Source organism: Electrophorus electricus, chromosome 22 (genome assembly GCF_041902795.1).
Source record: "Electrophorus electricus isolate QZ-2024a chromosome 22, ASM4190279v1, whole genome shotgun sequence".
NCBI lineage: Eukaryota > Metazoa > Chordata > Actinopteri > Gymnotiformes > Gymnotidae > Electrophorus > Electrophorus electricus.
This window is the reverse complement of record NC_137518.1, coordinates 13,945,001-13,960,164: the sequence shown is the minus strand read 5'-3', so window position 1 is coordinate 13,960,164 and position 15,164 is coordinate 13,945,001. Positions and strand designations below refer to the sequence as shown.

The 15,164-nt window shown below is 48.2% G+C and overlaps 2 protein-coding genes and 1 long non-coding RNA gene across 7 annotated transcripts in view; 1 reads left to right on the top strand and 2 right to left on the bottom strand.

Annotated features, from left to right (window-relative positions):
* Window positions 1-1,831: 1,831 nt before the first annotated feature.
* LOC113567832 (uncharacterized) lies at window positions 1,832-3,831 on the bottom strand. Of its 2 annotated transcripts, XR_003409503.3 has the most exons (3): window positions 3,579-3,831; window positions 2,795-3,263; window positions 1,832-2,524 (listed from the first exon to the last, which is right to left on the bottom strand). It is a non-coding gene; the product is annotated as an uncharacterized LOC113567832 (long non-coding RNA). The 2 variants fall into 2 exon arrangements; XR_014119438.1 differs by having other exon boundaries at window positions 2,795-3,831.
* A 273-nt stretch (window positions 3,832-4,104) lies between these two features.
* id1 (inhibitor of DNA binding 1, HLH protein) lies at window positions 4,105-5,121 on the top strand. Its single transcript, XM_026995947.3, has 2 exons — window positions 4,105-4,461; window positions 4,608-5,121. Exons 1-2 carry the CDS (start codon window positions 4,105-4,107, stop codon window positions 4,641-4,643), a joined length of 393 nt encoding a protein of 130 aa, XP_026851748.1. The 3' UTR covers window positions 4,644-5,121.
* A 1,565-nt stretch (window positions 5,122-6,686) lies between these two features.
* ncoa3 (nuclear receptor coactivator 3) overlaps window positions 6,687-15,164 on the bottom strand; it is a 30,521-nt gene continuing 22,043 nt past the window's right edge. For all 4 annotated transcript variants that reach the window (XM_081705439.1, XM_035520461.2, XM_081705440.1 and 1 more), the window contains 14 exons: window positions 15,118-15,164; window positions 14,117-14,751; window positions 12,571-13,532; window positions 12,322-12,445; window positions 12,017-12,178; window positions 11,605-11,835; window positions 11,356-11,470; window positions 10,988-11,159; window positions 10,420-10,752; window positions 9,991-10,089; window positions 9,280-9,526; window positions 8,906-9,083; window positions 8,485-8,668; window positions 6,687-8,280 (listed from right to left, as the gene is read on the bottom strand). The exon at window positions 15,118-15,164 is cut by the window's right edge and continues 101 nt beyond it. In XM_081705439.1, the coding sequence (XP_081561565.1) occupies window positions 8,269-8,280; window positions 8,485-8,668; window positions 8,906-9,083; window positions 9,280-9,526; window positions 9,991-10,089; window positions 10,420-10,752; window positions 10,988-11,159; window positions 11,356-11,470; window positions 11,605-11,835; window positions 12,017-12,178; window positions 12,322-12,445; window positions 12,571-13,532; window positions 14,117-14,751; window positions 15,118-15,164 (3,501 nt within the window). In that variant the 3' untranslated portion in view covers window positions 6,687-8,268. The remainder of the gene's footprint in view (window positions 8,281-8,484; window positions 8,669-8,905; window positions 9,084-9,279; window positions 9,527-9,990; window positions 10,090-10,419; window positions 10,753-10,987; window positions 11,160-11,355; window positions 11,471-11,604; window positions 11,836-12,016; window positions 12,179-12,321; window positions 12,446-12,570; window positions 13,533-14,116; window positions 14,752-15,117) is intronic.

The window sequence follows — 15,164 nt, the reverse complement described above, 5'->3', positions numbered from 1 at the left end:
AGCCCGCGCCGCCCGAGGACGTCGCAAACAGGCGGAGAGCTGCTCCAGGGTCAGGCTGAGACAGCGAGCGCAGCTGCACGGGGTTCAAGAGGACAGCAAGGCAGAGGAGCTCCAATTCACCATGCACACAAACGCTATTCTGATGCTTGCAGGTGCAGCCTTCATATGACTGGGCCCAAACAGGAAGATTCTTACAGACACAGCTCATTGCTTACACAGCCCTGCAGAACAAGCTGAGACACACACGAGCTCTGCACAGTGGCTGCTGGATTTGCAATGCCGCTCAACTGCAAAGCCAAACAACAACAAACAATGTATTTGTAAATATTAAAAGTAGTGCACCACCTAGGTCCTTAGTTAAAGAGAGGACAGCAGATGATCGCATGAGGCGTTTAGCCTCACTAACCCTCCCTGCTGGTGGTGACAGCTGTCTGGTAGCTGAGGTCTTTCCCTCCAAAACTAGACCATTATTCCCCAGCTGTGAGCAGCTGGTCTCCACACACACACACACACACACACACACACACACACACACACACACACACACACACACACACACACACACACACACACACACACACACATTCACTTGATGACAGTGTGATGGAAATTAGGGGAAAATAGGAGGACATTTACCTTTTCAAAACAGAAAAGACAGGAATCAGAGATTAATAACAGTGACAGTGACAAGATTTGATATTACATTTATTTCACGAGAGAAACTTGGTATAGCTTTCCAGGAACTCTGCTGTTAATGTCCAGTAAACTCACAGACACAAAGCCCACACTCCCCAGAGGACGCCCTGCTTATGGATTAACTTAGTTGTGATAAGCCTGAGAAAAGACAATGAAGAATTGGGTGTTTGGGGGGGTGGGGCAGGGCGATCTGGGGACGGAAAAGACCCCAGCATTATTAGATCTGCAAGAAACCGCAACACTGTCCACCATTGTGGCGTAGTCCCCGGATCTGCCCGCCCTGCTGGTCCGCCCCCGGAGAGGGGTTGTCTCCCGTGGCATTACCCCGGGCCCTCTGGCCCCCCTCCCTCCTGATGGCCACGGCTCCTCCGTGGGCCGTCCGGCTAGACAATGGCTGCACTCTGAACAGAGCTCCAGGCATGCCACCGGTGCTCTGTCACCAGCAGACGGGGACCTAATTAGAAGCCATTAAGGCCCTTTGATAGTATGTGGGAGCCAGGCAAGTAGGAACTGGAGAGCATGCACGCCTGTGCGTGTGTGTGCGGGTGTGTGTGGGAGCCTAGCTTAGTGGAGAAGCGCCACTCACAAGCTGTTGTGCATATGGATCCACACTAGGCTCTCGGAGGAGGAGGAGTGGAATCAGAGGTCAGGTGACCAGCTGCAGACAGATGCATGCAGCACACTCTCAGTAGCACTGCAGCGACTGCGCATGCTGCTTCAGTATATGGCAGAGTATGCTAGTGCACAAAGGACATACACAGCAAAAATCTATGAACCATAATTATTGTGTGTGTGTGTATGACACAGCAGCCTTACACAGCCAGCCCCCACACACAGGATATGATCTCCTGGTGGATGGTTATCACCGACTGCTCTTCCCATGAGACGGGGACAGAGGCGTCACTCTGCCCAAGGAGCCAACGAGCCTGTGTGAGTCACCCCTGGAATGCCAAGGCCAGACACAATCAATGCTGTTTCACTACTGACCTCCATAATTCTTCACATGGTCTGCCCATGATGAAGACATTAGGCTTATATCACACACTTATGCGGAACATCTACTGTTACTGTACCAGACAACTGTGAAACTGATACCAACTGTTACTATTTGTTATAACAACATCAATAATAATAATAATAATAATAATTCGTTTAATAGCATTTTTAGTTTTAAGTTACAAAATAACTTCATAACAGAAAACATGCATGTTGTACAACTATACTAACTTTAATATAAATTATTTCATAACTTATGAATTCTTAACTCTTCCAAAAACATTTTATTAATGCTCCAGCAACAACCAAACTGGTGCACGCACACACACACACACATACACACACACACACACACACATACACACACACACACACACACACACACACATACACACACACACACACACAAATTAAAAAAGATTAGGAATTCTAACACTAGCTTTTGTACACCCCCCCCCCCCCCCCCTTAATCAAGATCACTTGTTGATCTTTTTTCTGGGTTCTTATGTGCATGTGCGCACAGGGAGGCTGCACTTCGTGCAATATGTTTCATCTTCTCTCTCTCCCACTCCCTAACTCCGCCTTGACGTGCAGTAAACAGGCTGTGGACAGACCAGCTGTGAAGGCTTATTGTTGGCGTCGGTAGGAAGTGCTGATAGCTTGTGCAGCTGAACAAAAGCTGGATGGACGAGCGGAGGGGGCTTCAGACTCGCTGGCTCCAGCCGGCATTCTCTCTCACAGTCCCGGGCACTGCGCAGCCATTGTTCTGCGCCTCCTCCGCCCTCCCCGCGCGCTGCGCTCAGCTGTGACCCAGCTTGCATCGCTTCGTTTTCTGGAGATACAATACAAAGAGTTCCAAAGAGTTAAGAGCGCATGCATATACAAACGTGTGTGTGTGTGTGTATGTGTGTAGTTTTATATATATGGCAGTATAACAGACAGTGGTCTGAAAAAAAAAGTCCCTGAAACCTAAATCCTTGATTTGATGCTAACATTGTGGAGCAATGCAGCCTCGTGCGATGAAATCCAAGGAGAGCCACTTATCTAAAAATGCAAGTGGAAAAAAAAAAGTTCCAAGAAATTGCTTCAAAGGTGCACTCACTTCAGTGTTTCTTTTAGACTTGAAACTCTGTCTCCCCTTTTGCGTTTTCAAAGGAGGACTCTCGAAGCAAGCCGGCGACAATGGCCGTTTGCAGGTGCGCGGAGCAGTAATCGCATCAGAGGTTTCGCGTGATAAATGAACACTGGTGGCAGCAGCCAGTTTGTTCTCAGGCTCCGCGCGGCGCAGGTGAATGGGGGAGACCGGAGTGGACCCAGCCTGTTGTTTGTAGTTGCCATAGAGACCGCCCTCGCGGCGCCAGGCTGACAGGCGTCAGGGCTCGGATGAATGGGTGACGTCACGGCGCTGGCGCCTGGCAGTCTACGACGGCTTGTTTGGACAATCTGGGAGAAGAATCGGAGCAAAGCAGCGTCGCATCTGCAAGAACGCCGTGCACTCGGGGTGAAGCACACGCGGACAACATGTGAAGGAATTCGCCAGTTTGTTCAAGGATTTCCAGACTCGGAAAAGACTGCGCAGAAATTAATACAGAAAGACGATGTAAATTATAAATGACCACAAAGAAATCAACTTCAAAAATGTTTACAACATTTTCAAAACTTTATTGCACTATTCATTTAAAGTTTATAGCACCTAATGGATGTTATATGACTCGTGGGTAAATCTCCAACTGGTCCATTTAAAATGCTTAAAATGCTGCGTATTAAAACCCCAAAGCCCCATAAGTAGGTTTAGACTGTGTAATTGAGCTACACAGCAATCGGGTCCTATAGTTTCATTTGTACGCAGCTGCGTAAGATATTAACAAGCATTAGAAGGGACTGACTTCCGTTCTCGATATTTGCCTACGCTGTGACGTGCGAATCCACAGATATGGCGATAATTCCGATTTCTCATGCGTTTCTCGGAATTTGCCACATTAGTAATGAAGATGGTTTCAAGTGAGAGTTGATCTTTGAAGCCCTGGATGCTCACGCGCTCCTCCACACCTTGGGAGTCTTGGGGGTTTACGGACAGCTGGATGTCCACTCATCATTCGTAAAAGACACACAGTCGTTTCCATTTGTAACACACCATCCCCCAAACAGATTGTAAACTCGATAACCGTCCTCGTGCTCTCATTGGCCAAAGCAGCGCCAGCGTCGACTTTCTATTGGCCTGCAGCTACAAACACGAGCGTTTGGGTTACGCCCGAGAGCCCTTGGAATCGAATAAAACCCGGGCGACCTCGCGCCGCAGCATGTGATGAGCTGTCATCGCACGCCCGACACTTTTTAACCGAGAGGAATACGCGCATCGCGACACGGGAAGGCTCTTTTGACATCACCGTCGGTAACGTTAAAACGGCGAAGATGAAAGTTGTCGGCCCAACCTGCGCGCTGAAGAACAAGGTTGGCGGCGAGGACGTGGTGCGGCGCCTGTCGGAGCAGAGCTTGGCCATCTCCAAGTGCAAGCTGCCTCTTCTCGACGAGCAGATGACCATGTTCCTGCAAGACATGAACAGCTGCTACAGCAAACTGAAGGAGCTGGTACCCACGCTACCGACCAACAAGAAGGCCACCAAGGTGGAGATCCTTCAGCACGTCATTGACTATATCTGGGATCTCCAGGTGGAGTTGGACGAACCGGGGAAAAAGAATCAGAGCTCTGCGAGCTCCGCTCCGAGGACTCCTCTCACGGCCCTTAACGCAGCCAGCATCTCCGTCGAGGTAAATATGCACGAGTTAGTTCAAGGGTCGTGGTCCGCTTCTCCGACTGAACTGCCATCAGTAGTAGTTTGTCTGCGCGAAGGTTGTCTGAATGGCGGAACGAACGAGGCGGCGTGTCTAAATCTTCCTCTTTCTCTTTTTTGCAGAACGGCTGCTCAGAAGACAGGATCATGTGTCGCTGAAAGCCGGACGAACCTGTAGAGGACAGCGGAATCTGCAAACGTAGTCAGCTGCTGTTCGTCCGTGCCGTAACACCTTGGATCTGCGCGGGGACGTTCACCCAACTCCCGGTGGAGAAAAGACTGTTGTTGTTGTTGTTGTTTATGAACTACGAGGACATTTCTCGGACAAACTGAACTGTGATTCTCCCATCTTAATGTTTTGGGGTACAGTTTAAACTCGGATGGTTGTCTGCCGTGGAATCCATGGCACCCAAAATCCAGCCACCCCATAAATTTGATCGTGTATTCTTACGGAATTTCTCTAATGCCTTATACTGTCATACCTTTAGAAAGTTTTATTTTGTTATAAAGCTTGATTTTCTCAGATTACTGAGCAAAAGAATGTATTGTATATTACAATGACACGAAGGACGTTTTATTGTGTTTTTTACAATGTACCTATTTTTTGTGGGTCTTTTTATTAAAAAACAAATTCTTATTCTTGACTCTTGTGAATTTGTGCGTGCGACTGAAATGAATAAACCCGGTCAGAAAAAGTAAAAAAAGAAAAAAAGAGACCGAGGCGCGAGTTTATTTGACAAGATAATTTCACTGCAAACTCCTCATCGCAGGGGAGTTGGCTGTAAAGTATTCTTCACGATACGTTTAACTAATTACGTTTAACAATTACAATTAACTTAAAGGACACAATCGTACAGCGAAATTGTCATTTGATCACAATTAATCTGAACTTAACATATCCTGCGATCAAAATGACATCAATTTAACGTCAGCTTTCTAAAGATAAGTCGTTCAAATGTCAAACTGAATCGATATGAAGGCAAATATCTGGAAACCCAAAAGCAACAGAGGTCATAATGTAGCCTAAACCAAAAGAACATATATGACCAAAGCCTGTAACTCTTATTGCAGATAAAGACAATTGAGCTATTATAAAAAGACGAGGGATAATTAAAGAGTGATTATTTTACAGACGCGGTAATCGCAGTAGTCGTTCTTATTCTCCAAACACCGCGAGCATATTTAAAATTTATGCACTGATTCAGGGTTTATCATTGGGAGCGCAAGGGTTAAATCTGTTTCTGAGTAAAAGCAGTTCCTTATAAGATTTATTCCATCTCCCTGGTGCAATGTTTTTCCCATTTCCCTGCGGTGCGGCGCTCGCAGCTGCGGGCTCCGCGTTTGTGAGGCGCGGCCAGTGTGTGATTGGGTTTGTGTGATAGCTTTGTGCCAAAGGCGGAGGCGGGGGGGTTGGCGGGGGCGGGGGGCGCAGACTGAGCGGCGCCGCCGCACACCTGGGGAAGTTCAGGTTAAATCGCTCCACATTCCTCGGCACACAGCTGATTGAAACATTAACAAACAGTAATCCGCAAGCCCAGCCCGCAGATGGGCCGGGCGGATGGCCAAAACAACTCTCGCTACCTCTTTATAGTTATAGTTCGAGTACAAAGATGATGATGATGATGATGATGATGATGATGATAATAATAACAACAACAACAAGGTGGATTCCACCTCGTTTATTTTCTTGCCAGCAGTTATGTCACAGCACCGCAAAAAAACGTGCAAAATGGTATTATTGCGGCCGTACTGTATACGCCTATTATAATAAACTTTGTAAACAGAAACGAAAGCCTATGTTTGTATTGCATTTTTCCATAATTACAGTATCTAAGACATGCCTGTGTTAAAGGATGTAACTTTTTATAAATCGCAGTCTCCCGTTAAAAAGATGAGTTTATTTCTGCAAACTCAACTGTGCATCCAGCGACCCTTTAATAGGACGAATCGTTGCTTTCCGTGGTTTTGTTTTTAGTGTAACAAAAGGCATCATTACAGTTCTTCTGTTTGTACATTTTTCCACGAGTTAGCAAATTCGCTAACAAGCTACCAAATACACCCATATTATGCCCATGTTTAGATACTATAAGCTACAGTAGTAATTAAGAGCGTAAACCTTAAGTAAAACCTTAAGCGATCTTTTAGTGTTTGGCGCCCCGCCGTGGCCACTCGAATACGAAACAGTTTCTTAAAAGAGGACAGTTCATGTTTAAATATAAATTTTATTTACAACAGTATCAACATCCAATAAACGAATAAAATGTATTGTAATTTACATCCTGTAAAATGACAGCTTATTTGTCCCACGTCCCTCTACATAAGTTAATCATGCTCCTCCCCATTATACACATAAAACAGAATGACCATATCTGGAGTTCTCATTTCTAAATATATTTTATCGTGATCCAACATAATCTATCAAAAATAAACACAAAACAGTGTCGTTTTCCTGGCCAGAGTTTAAGAATGTTTTGAGAAAAACAATGACTGATATGTTGCCCATTATAGTTCATTTGATTGTTATTTCTCAAAGATTTACTGTCAAAAGCACAAACACCATTTTACCAACTGGCAATTGAAACTGAAATTAAAAGAGTTACACTTGGTTCCGTGTACAAAATCATAATCAGTTTTATATGATATGCACTCCCCACTCTATGCTTCTACACACACACAAAAGCAAACTACTGTTAAAGTCAAGAACTCGGCAAAATGGTGAAAATTATCTTTGGATTGTGCAGATTTAAGAAGACCCTGCAGTAAATTACAGTCAGAAAAGTGAAACCATTAAGAATAATAACAGCTGGGTCACAAAGAGTTGAGAAAACACTTGATCTTCCTCCACCCCGAATTTGTGTCATGTTCAAAACAGACAGCTAATCATTATTGTATTGTGTTACTGCTTATTTGCCCAATTTCCACAAAAAAAGTGAAACCCTCCAAACACAAATGATAATTGTTACCAATGCGATATTGTAAAGAAAGCCAATGCTAAACTGGAAAAGATAAAAAATACAAAGTTTCTCTCCCTTTGACAAAAGTTAAAATAGATTTAAACTCAAAGCAATATTGACCTAAAATATAATATGGACCCAACTGGGCCCAAAAATCTGTGCAGAAAATGTACAGTATACAATAGGAGCAGGTATGATACATCTCAAGCACACGGCATGTACAAGTTCATTGTTATTCACATATAAAACAAAAAGCCCATTTAATACTGCAGTACCGTTTACCTTCCTTGACTCGATGCACCTTTTAACATTTATGGCATAGTGAAGAGGCTTATTGCTTTGTTCTGCATATACTATAGAAATGAAGGAGATGTGACCCCAAGCAAGGATAAAAACCAGGTGAGGTGAAAAGAAAGGTTTTCAGAACATCGATTCTAAAACATACCGAGTCTTTCAATAAGGCTACAATGCGCGAAATATTGCAAACATCCTTTTCCTTATTAGCCTTGCAGTAAAGTGCATCCCCAACCCAGGCAGCCGATGTACCAGAACCCACCCGGTACAGTTCCACAGCGAGAGAGAAGCCCTCCACCGCCCTCTGGTGGTTGTGTCAAGTACTGCGTTACCGCTACATATACATCAGAAATTGCAGTTGGTTGCAGATGGATCTCCTTTTGGTCTCATGCACAGAGAGCATGTCACACTTTGAGTGGGGAGTGAGCCTGTTGCAGTCTCTCTCGGGACCATGAACGTGTTAAGACACGCTCGAGGGTTTTCTCCTCCACCTGCGGCAAGTAGCTTGGAAACACACTGTGTGTATGCTCTGTGCTTTAGCAGTACTTCTGTGGAGCGCAACACACAACATCCACCTTGATTCCACACACAATTCAGCAAGGATAGTTTTTTTTACCTAATGCACTAAGCATTAGGTAATAAATTCCAAACACTGACCACTACCGCTGCTGCAACAGGCTACCACTTTACATTAAAGCTTTTATATTGCATATAGACTGTATATGAATGAATAGTCAGTGTTGACACTGTACCTGATCATGACCCACTGGCATACGACCCATGCCCATGGCATTTATGCCCATCTGGCCCTGCATGGGTGGCATCTGCCCAGGTGTGCTTACGCCTCCCTGCATGGCCCCGTTCATCATCATGCCCCCGTACTGCGCCGGCGCCCCCTGCTGGGTGAACTGCTGCTGCTGCTGTTGTGGGTATGAACTAAAAATCACAGGGAAAGACAGACAGTTGATTTTCAGAGCTATTATCAATGGTTACTATACAATTGTATCACATTATAGAGACATACACACTCTAAATTGGGGATTTTTTGAATATTTTTGAATGCAGAATTAACTGTAGGTTCCGGTGTTGTGAATGCACAGTAATGCTTGAGCAATAACTGAGTCAGGAAATATGAAATGTGTAAATACACACACACACACACACGCTACTCACTTGTTCATGGGCATGGCCCCCTGCCCCCAACTCTTCATCTCCGCTGACTGATACATGGGGCCACTCTGAGGATGCTGTTGCATCATGGGATTCTGAGGTCCTCCCATGCGCCCTGGCATCATATTAGGAGGGCTGCTTCCGGTGCCCATGAACGAGGGCTCCCCTTGCTGGCCTATGCCTGTAATTACATGCCAGGAACGACTACATAAATTACTCAAAGCACATATTGTTGAAAAAAGTGTGTTAACAGCATTTGTTGGTTATTTCAAGCCTTCATGACTAACCATATATGTTATAGTCTTTCTTAACACACGCAATAATAATAATAATAATAATAATAATAATAATAATAATAATAATAATAATAATACTACCATAGTTCCCTCCATAGTTGAATGGCTGTTGGCCTGGCTGGTTCATGGAAGCTCCTCCCATGGGGCTGTCCATACCAGAGGGGGCGGTGACGTTGGGAGGCGGGCTGAAGCCTCCGGGGGCGGAGCCCTGCTGCTGCTGCTGCTGCTGCTGCTGCTGCATCATCATCATCATCCTGTGTCTCCTCATCTGTAGAGTCATTATCTCCCTGTTCCTCTGAGCCATCATCTGAGCATTCAGGAAAGTAGGCTGAGAGAGGGAGAGAGAGAGAGAGAGAGAGAGAGACAGAGAGGGAGAGGGAGAGAGAGAGAGAGAGACAGGGAAAGACACACAGAGAGGGGCAGGGTGAGAGAGAAAGAGAGAGACAAGCTGTCAGTAAGTCAGAAAAGTTCAAACCCATTAGGATGTAAAAAATAGACAATAACAGCCTTTTTCATTACACCAAATGAAATTTGACTTACACAGCATGAGCATAACAATAAATAACAGTACAGAGAGTTCATAAAGAATAAAACAACAGACCTTCACATCTTCTGTTTCCATGGGTGTATGCATCGATGCAAAGGCAGTGATTCAACTCTGTCAGTTTTGCAATGTTATAATGGCATATGAAGTGTTTATCTACATGAGGGTGTTTGTGTGTTCTGCATATGGTGTAACCTGCTGGGGCAAGTGGGGGGCAGATAAAGGGAAGATGGTGGGTGGTACGTTACCTGTGCCCCCATGCCAGGCTGCATGCCAGGCCTCACTCCTGGGCTTGCTCCGGGCACATTCTCCATCTTCACCAAACCTTGTCTGCTCTGGTTCATAAACTGCAAAGCGACACCATTGGGCGTTACTCCAAGCGAAACCGACGCTACTCCCACCTCACGTTCCCCCGCTGAGACGCACGCAGCTGCACTGCGAGAGGTGCACCGTAGCCTGCTGGTGGCACCCTCGCTGGGCCGGGCGGTAACGTAGCGCTCGTACCACAGCAGAGAGCAGCGACTGCCCCGAGCACCATGCGTACCACATCATAATGACTACCGCACAGTCACATATTCGCTGAAAGCCAGGGCTGACCCAGGATCAGTTAAAAAGCTGCAAACAAACGAATCAAAAACCCCACACTGATCCTAGACCAGGACTTGCATGACTCTCACCTGTTGTCCTTGGAGCCTCTGCTGCAGCTGCAGTCGGAGGGGCTTGGTGGCGCTCATCATCCGCGGGCGTAGCATGGCCGCGCGTGGGTGCATCACACCAATACCTCCCACCTGGGGCATCGTGGGGTTAAAGCCCGGGCCATGTTGGCCCTGCATCAAGCCAGGCCCGGTGCCGGGACCGTGACCGGGCCCATAGCCTCCTTGCATGCCCATAGAAGGCGGGCCAGGGTAACCCGGCCCGTAGATGGCCTTGTGGTCCATGCTCATGTTGGAGTCAGACGCTGCGCCGGCGAAGGCATCTGCGGGGGGGGGCGGGCGGTCCGCACTGTGGCCCTGCAAGGAGAAGAGACCGACAGCGTGACTTTGCTGCCTCTTCCATTTAAAATGAACCAAACTACTCAGGTTACACCAATATTAATGAGTAATTAATACAAGGTTTGTCTTAACTCAAACCCCACCCCCCAAATTGTTACATCATAAAAGGTCCAACATCGCCCATTTCCTGTGCATGGACCATATAATGAATACATCAGACAGCTGCACACGCATGTTGACACACACCACTGACCTGAACGACGAGTTCGGGGATACCCAACGCCCGGTCTATCTCCTCCAGCCCGGTGACATCCGTGTTGTTGAGGAGCGAGTCAAGCTGGTCGAGCAGGGTCCGCTCATCGCTCTGCCCCTCGCTGGTTGCCGGGGGAACCAACAGGTCGTCCAGCGGGTTCCCGAACGGCAGACTGCACACAAGAGAGCGGCGTATGAGCGACGACGACAGCGTGAGCGTGTGTGCTACGACAAGGAAGAATGTGACGGAGACAGACAGCCAGAGGAGATACCAGACACGCAGAGAAAAGCCAGAACAGGAGTACAGGAAGACCTGCACAGAGACCGAGAGGTTTGCAGCACAGAAGCGTTCCAATTGGTTACTTTTACCTGTTGGGGGTGTGACCTCCATCCAGTCCCATCCCACAGTCAGACCACGAGGGGGACTGTGGGGGGTGTGGCTGCCCTCTGAACGAGTTCACCCCCATCGCCGCGTCGTTTGGACCTGCCCACAGCGGAGACGTTTAAAACGCAGGTTCAGCCCGACACAGGCCATTTTAAATAGCATCTCTTCCGAATAAATTATGGTATTTATAAACAAACAAACAGGGACACGGACGCGCCGACTCCACAACATACTCATCTCCATCAGCTGCTGTTGTAGCATGGACCGAGGAGCAGGCACACTGTTGGACCTGTTGATCATGGGGACTCCCATCAGCCCCTTGACATTTGGATCCATGGTCGGGCAGCCCATGCCAGGGTGTCCATTAGAGCCCGCTGGGCTGGCACCGGAGCTGGACATTCTCCAGTCACCTGAGGCCATCATGGGAGGCATCTGGGTCATGCCCATTTGTCTGCTGGGACCTCCTGTGGAGAAGACATGGAGGTTTATAACGCGGCGCTGAAGTTGAACAAAGGGTTAGGCTTCATTTAGCAGTGTCAGTTAGTTACTTAAAGATCTGAATGGTACGTCCACACTTGTAGGTCAGTTTAGTAGTAGGTTTGAGTTTGCAATCAAGTTGTTTTGATGGGAAGTCTTGCTGCTCACCCATTCCCACGTGGTCAAGGGTCTCCTGTTTGATGACGGAGGACGGGGCATTCCTCCTGCCTGCTACTCCTGCACCCCCCAGGGGTTTACTGTCCACAGACACCGCCCTCTGTAGGGGCAGCCGAACCCCCGGTGCCAAGCCCACAGCCTCCCGCTCCACACCTAAAAACAAATGCAGCAATGTCCCGGTTGGTAAAAACGCCCTGTTCATTATGCCAGCTACTCTGAGGTCACGGTGCCATCAGGACCCAGTTTCTGTTGCCTTGCGTTCACACTGCCAGCCCAGACTGAGTATCGGGTCTTACCGTGAGTTCCAGGTCCACCCCCCTTCTTGGATTCGCTGTCTGTGCCGCTGCCGCTTCTGGAATCAGCGAACATTCCGGAAGCGGGCTTCCGAAGGCCTCCTAGGACGGTCTCCAGGCTCTCCAGCTGCAAGATCAGAAACATGGACCGTCAGCAGGCCACATAACGACACATAATACATCGTAATACTCAGTGTCATAAAATATGTTAATTGAACTTCTTTGACAAGGTACTTAAGTTTTTCCACACACCTCATCAGGAGGTTCCATCTTGATCTTGCTATCTGGGTTACTTGAGGTCGTAACCCCTGACCCTGGCCCTGCGCCAACCCCACGACCCTCCAGTTCGTCCATGCCTGGCTTGACCTCGCCAATGCCCGCCTCTTTGGAGTCGTCCTTGTTGAGGAGATAGTGGAGCAGGGCGTGTGTCTTCTTCGGACTGTGCTGCTCCTGCTTGACCTCCGCCCCCGCGCCCTCCGTGCCCTGATGCTCCGCCCCCAGGCGCACCTTGCCCGTGGCCTCGGCCGTGATGCGGGCGACCTCGTCCGGCGTGTTGCCATTCTGCAGCAGCTTGTGGAGGATCTTGTGCTTCTCCTGCAGCATGTGAGAGGAGAGGTGCCCGGCTCCTTGCTGCGCCACGGCGCCGCCTGCTGCCGGAGCCGCCGCCGAGGGCACGCATGTGGAGGAGGGGCTCGTCATGCAGCCTCCCGCCTCCTTCAGGTCGGCGGCGAGGACCACGGAGGCCGGGGGGGGTCCGCCTTTTGCCGCCCCCAGCGTGAGTTCTTCGGTCGGGGAGGTGAGAAGCTGGAGAAGCTTTTTATGGCCTTTGCCATCTGGGAGCCTGCGGCTAGGGTCGAGCGCGCCCTCTTTGCCCGACTGGCTGTCCGGCTTATCCGCCGTGGACTCGGATATGGGAACTTGCTGCTGCTCGGCCCCAGAGCTGTGGGGACCAGCGGGGCTCTTCGACTCGCCCACGATGGGCCCTTTATTGGGCCCTGACTGGTTCGGCGCTCCGGCCTGAGAGGCATTGACGCTGGGGGAACCGTCGGACTTGTGGGAAGGCGAGGTGAGAGCGCCGGGCAGCGAGGAGCCAACGCCCTCGCTGATGGCCTGGAGGGCGTTGAGGGAGCTGCTAGAGAAAGTGCTGCCACCTGCTGGACCGGAGGATCCACTATTGCTGCCCATGTTCATAGGGCCCATAGGAGAATGCATACCTGGAAGTCAAAACACACAGTAACACACCAACAACAATTAAAACTACATAGTGAAAAATGTCCTGAGATTTTTATATTCTCTATTTGTAAATTAGACTGAGACCACAGGTTTTGGCAATTTGTTACTGGAGCTTTAAAAGCCTCGGTTACCAGGTAACCGCTGTATATCGTATACTGCTGACAGTACATCGCATGCTGTCAGAAAGACTGCGACAGAAAACGGAATGGAAGCAACACGAATTCAGCTGCTGCTCCGGAGCAGTGTGAAATCCCTCTGGTTCCAGAAGCCAGTGCCGAATTCATAAGTGCTCCATTTATCCAAACTGGCTCTTTAATAACGGACTTGCAGCCTAGAGGAGGAAGACAATGGTTCCCATTCCACACTCAAACCTAATTAATTAATTAATTAATTAATTAATTGATTGATTAATTAATTAATTACTTACTTACTTATCCATCCATCCAATTCCAACACAGGTCCTCACAATCCTTGCCAATAATGTATGTACTCAATGTATTTTTGCCCTTTAGATATTTAACCTAAATATCTGATTGATATGAGTGTATATTTATAAAGAGCATACCTCCAGGAGAGAAGGGGCTAGCTCCCATCTTGGGGCTTCCCCGTATCCGTGGAGATCCCATGATGTTCTGCTGGGAGGGGTGCATACCGGGGCTTCCATGGGACGGACTCGTCATGCCCAATCCGTAACCCCCACCGTGGAAGTTCTGCTGGTGAGGGTTCATTCCTGGATGCCCCATCTGGTTCATCTGGTTCATCTGGTTCATCTGATTCATCTGATTCATCTGATTCATGTGGTTGATCTGATTCATCTGGTTCATGGGGTTTATCGAATTCACCGAACCCATTTGGTTCATTTGATTCATCTGGTTTATAGAATTAATCTGGTTCATAGGATTCATGGAGTTCATTTGATTCATCTGGTTCATGTGATTCATGGAACCCATCTGGTTCATCTGATTGACAGAGTTCATCTGGTTTATCTGGTGCATTGAGTTCATTGGTGTCAGACGGTGGCCTGGGCCATACACGGGTCCTGCCCTGGGTCCCATGTGCCCCGGGTCAGCCATGCCGTGTCCCCTGCTCATGTTCATCTGCCCTCCCGGTGCCATGTTCACCTGGGAGCCGTGAGGAGGAGGTCCCATGCCCTGTGGTCTCATCATGCCTCCCTGGTTTGGCCTGTAGCCATTCTGCTCCCTACAAAGAATATAATAAAAGAAAAGGTAAAAAAAAAAGTCTTATTTATCTATGGGGGGGAAAAAACTGTACAACAACTAGAGCTCTATACAGCAGGATATCAATGTAGACAGTCCGTTCAAGAAGTTCTGTGACATTGAAGAATGAAGGAAAAGACGTTTAGTAGTAGACTGACATTGGGTATGTAACAGAAAGTGAAAAGTCACTATTAGATACGCGTGCATGTGGAATGTAAACAACACACACGTAAGATGCGGGTGCGCCCCACAGTGCATCAGCCTCGGCGGCACAGGAATATGATGCCTACCACGAAGGCACAGGCACCAGCGCACCGGTGTGTTATGGGTCAGGGGTGAGTGTGCGTACCGGTGCAGCAGGTGCGTGGAAAGGAAGGAGAAAGGTTCGCTGGTGGC

Excerpts from the sequence above, each read along its gene's own strand:
- id1 (XM_026995947.3), top strand. The coding sequence starts at position 4,105 with ATGAAAGTTGTCGGCCCAACCTGCGCGCTGAAGAACAAGGTTGGCGGC. Across the intron at positions 4,462-4,607 it reads CAGCCAGCATCTCCGTCGAG|AACGGCTGCTCAGAAGACAG; the intron begins GTAAATATGCAC and ends TCTTTTTTGCAG.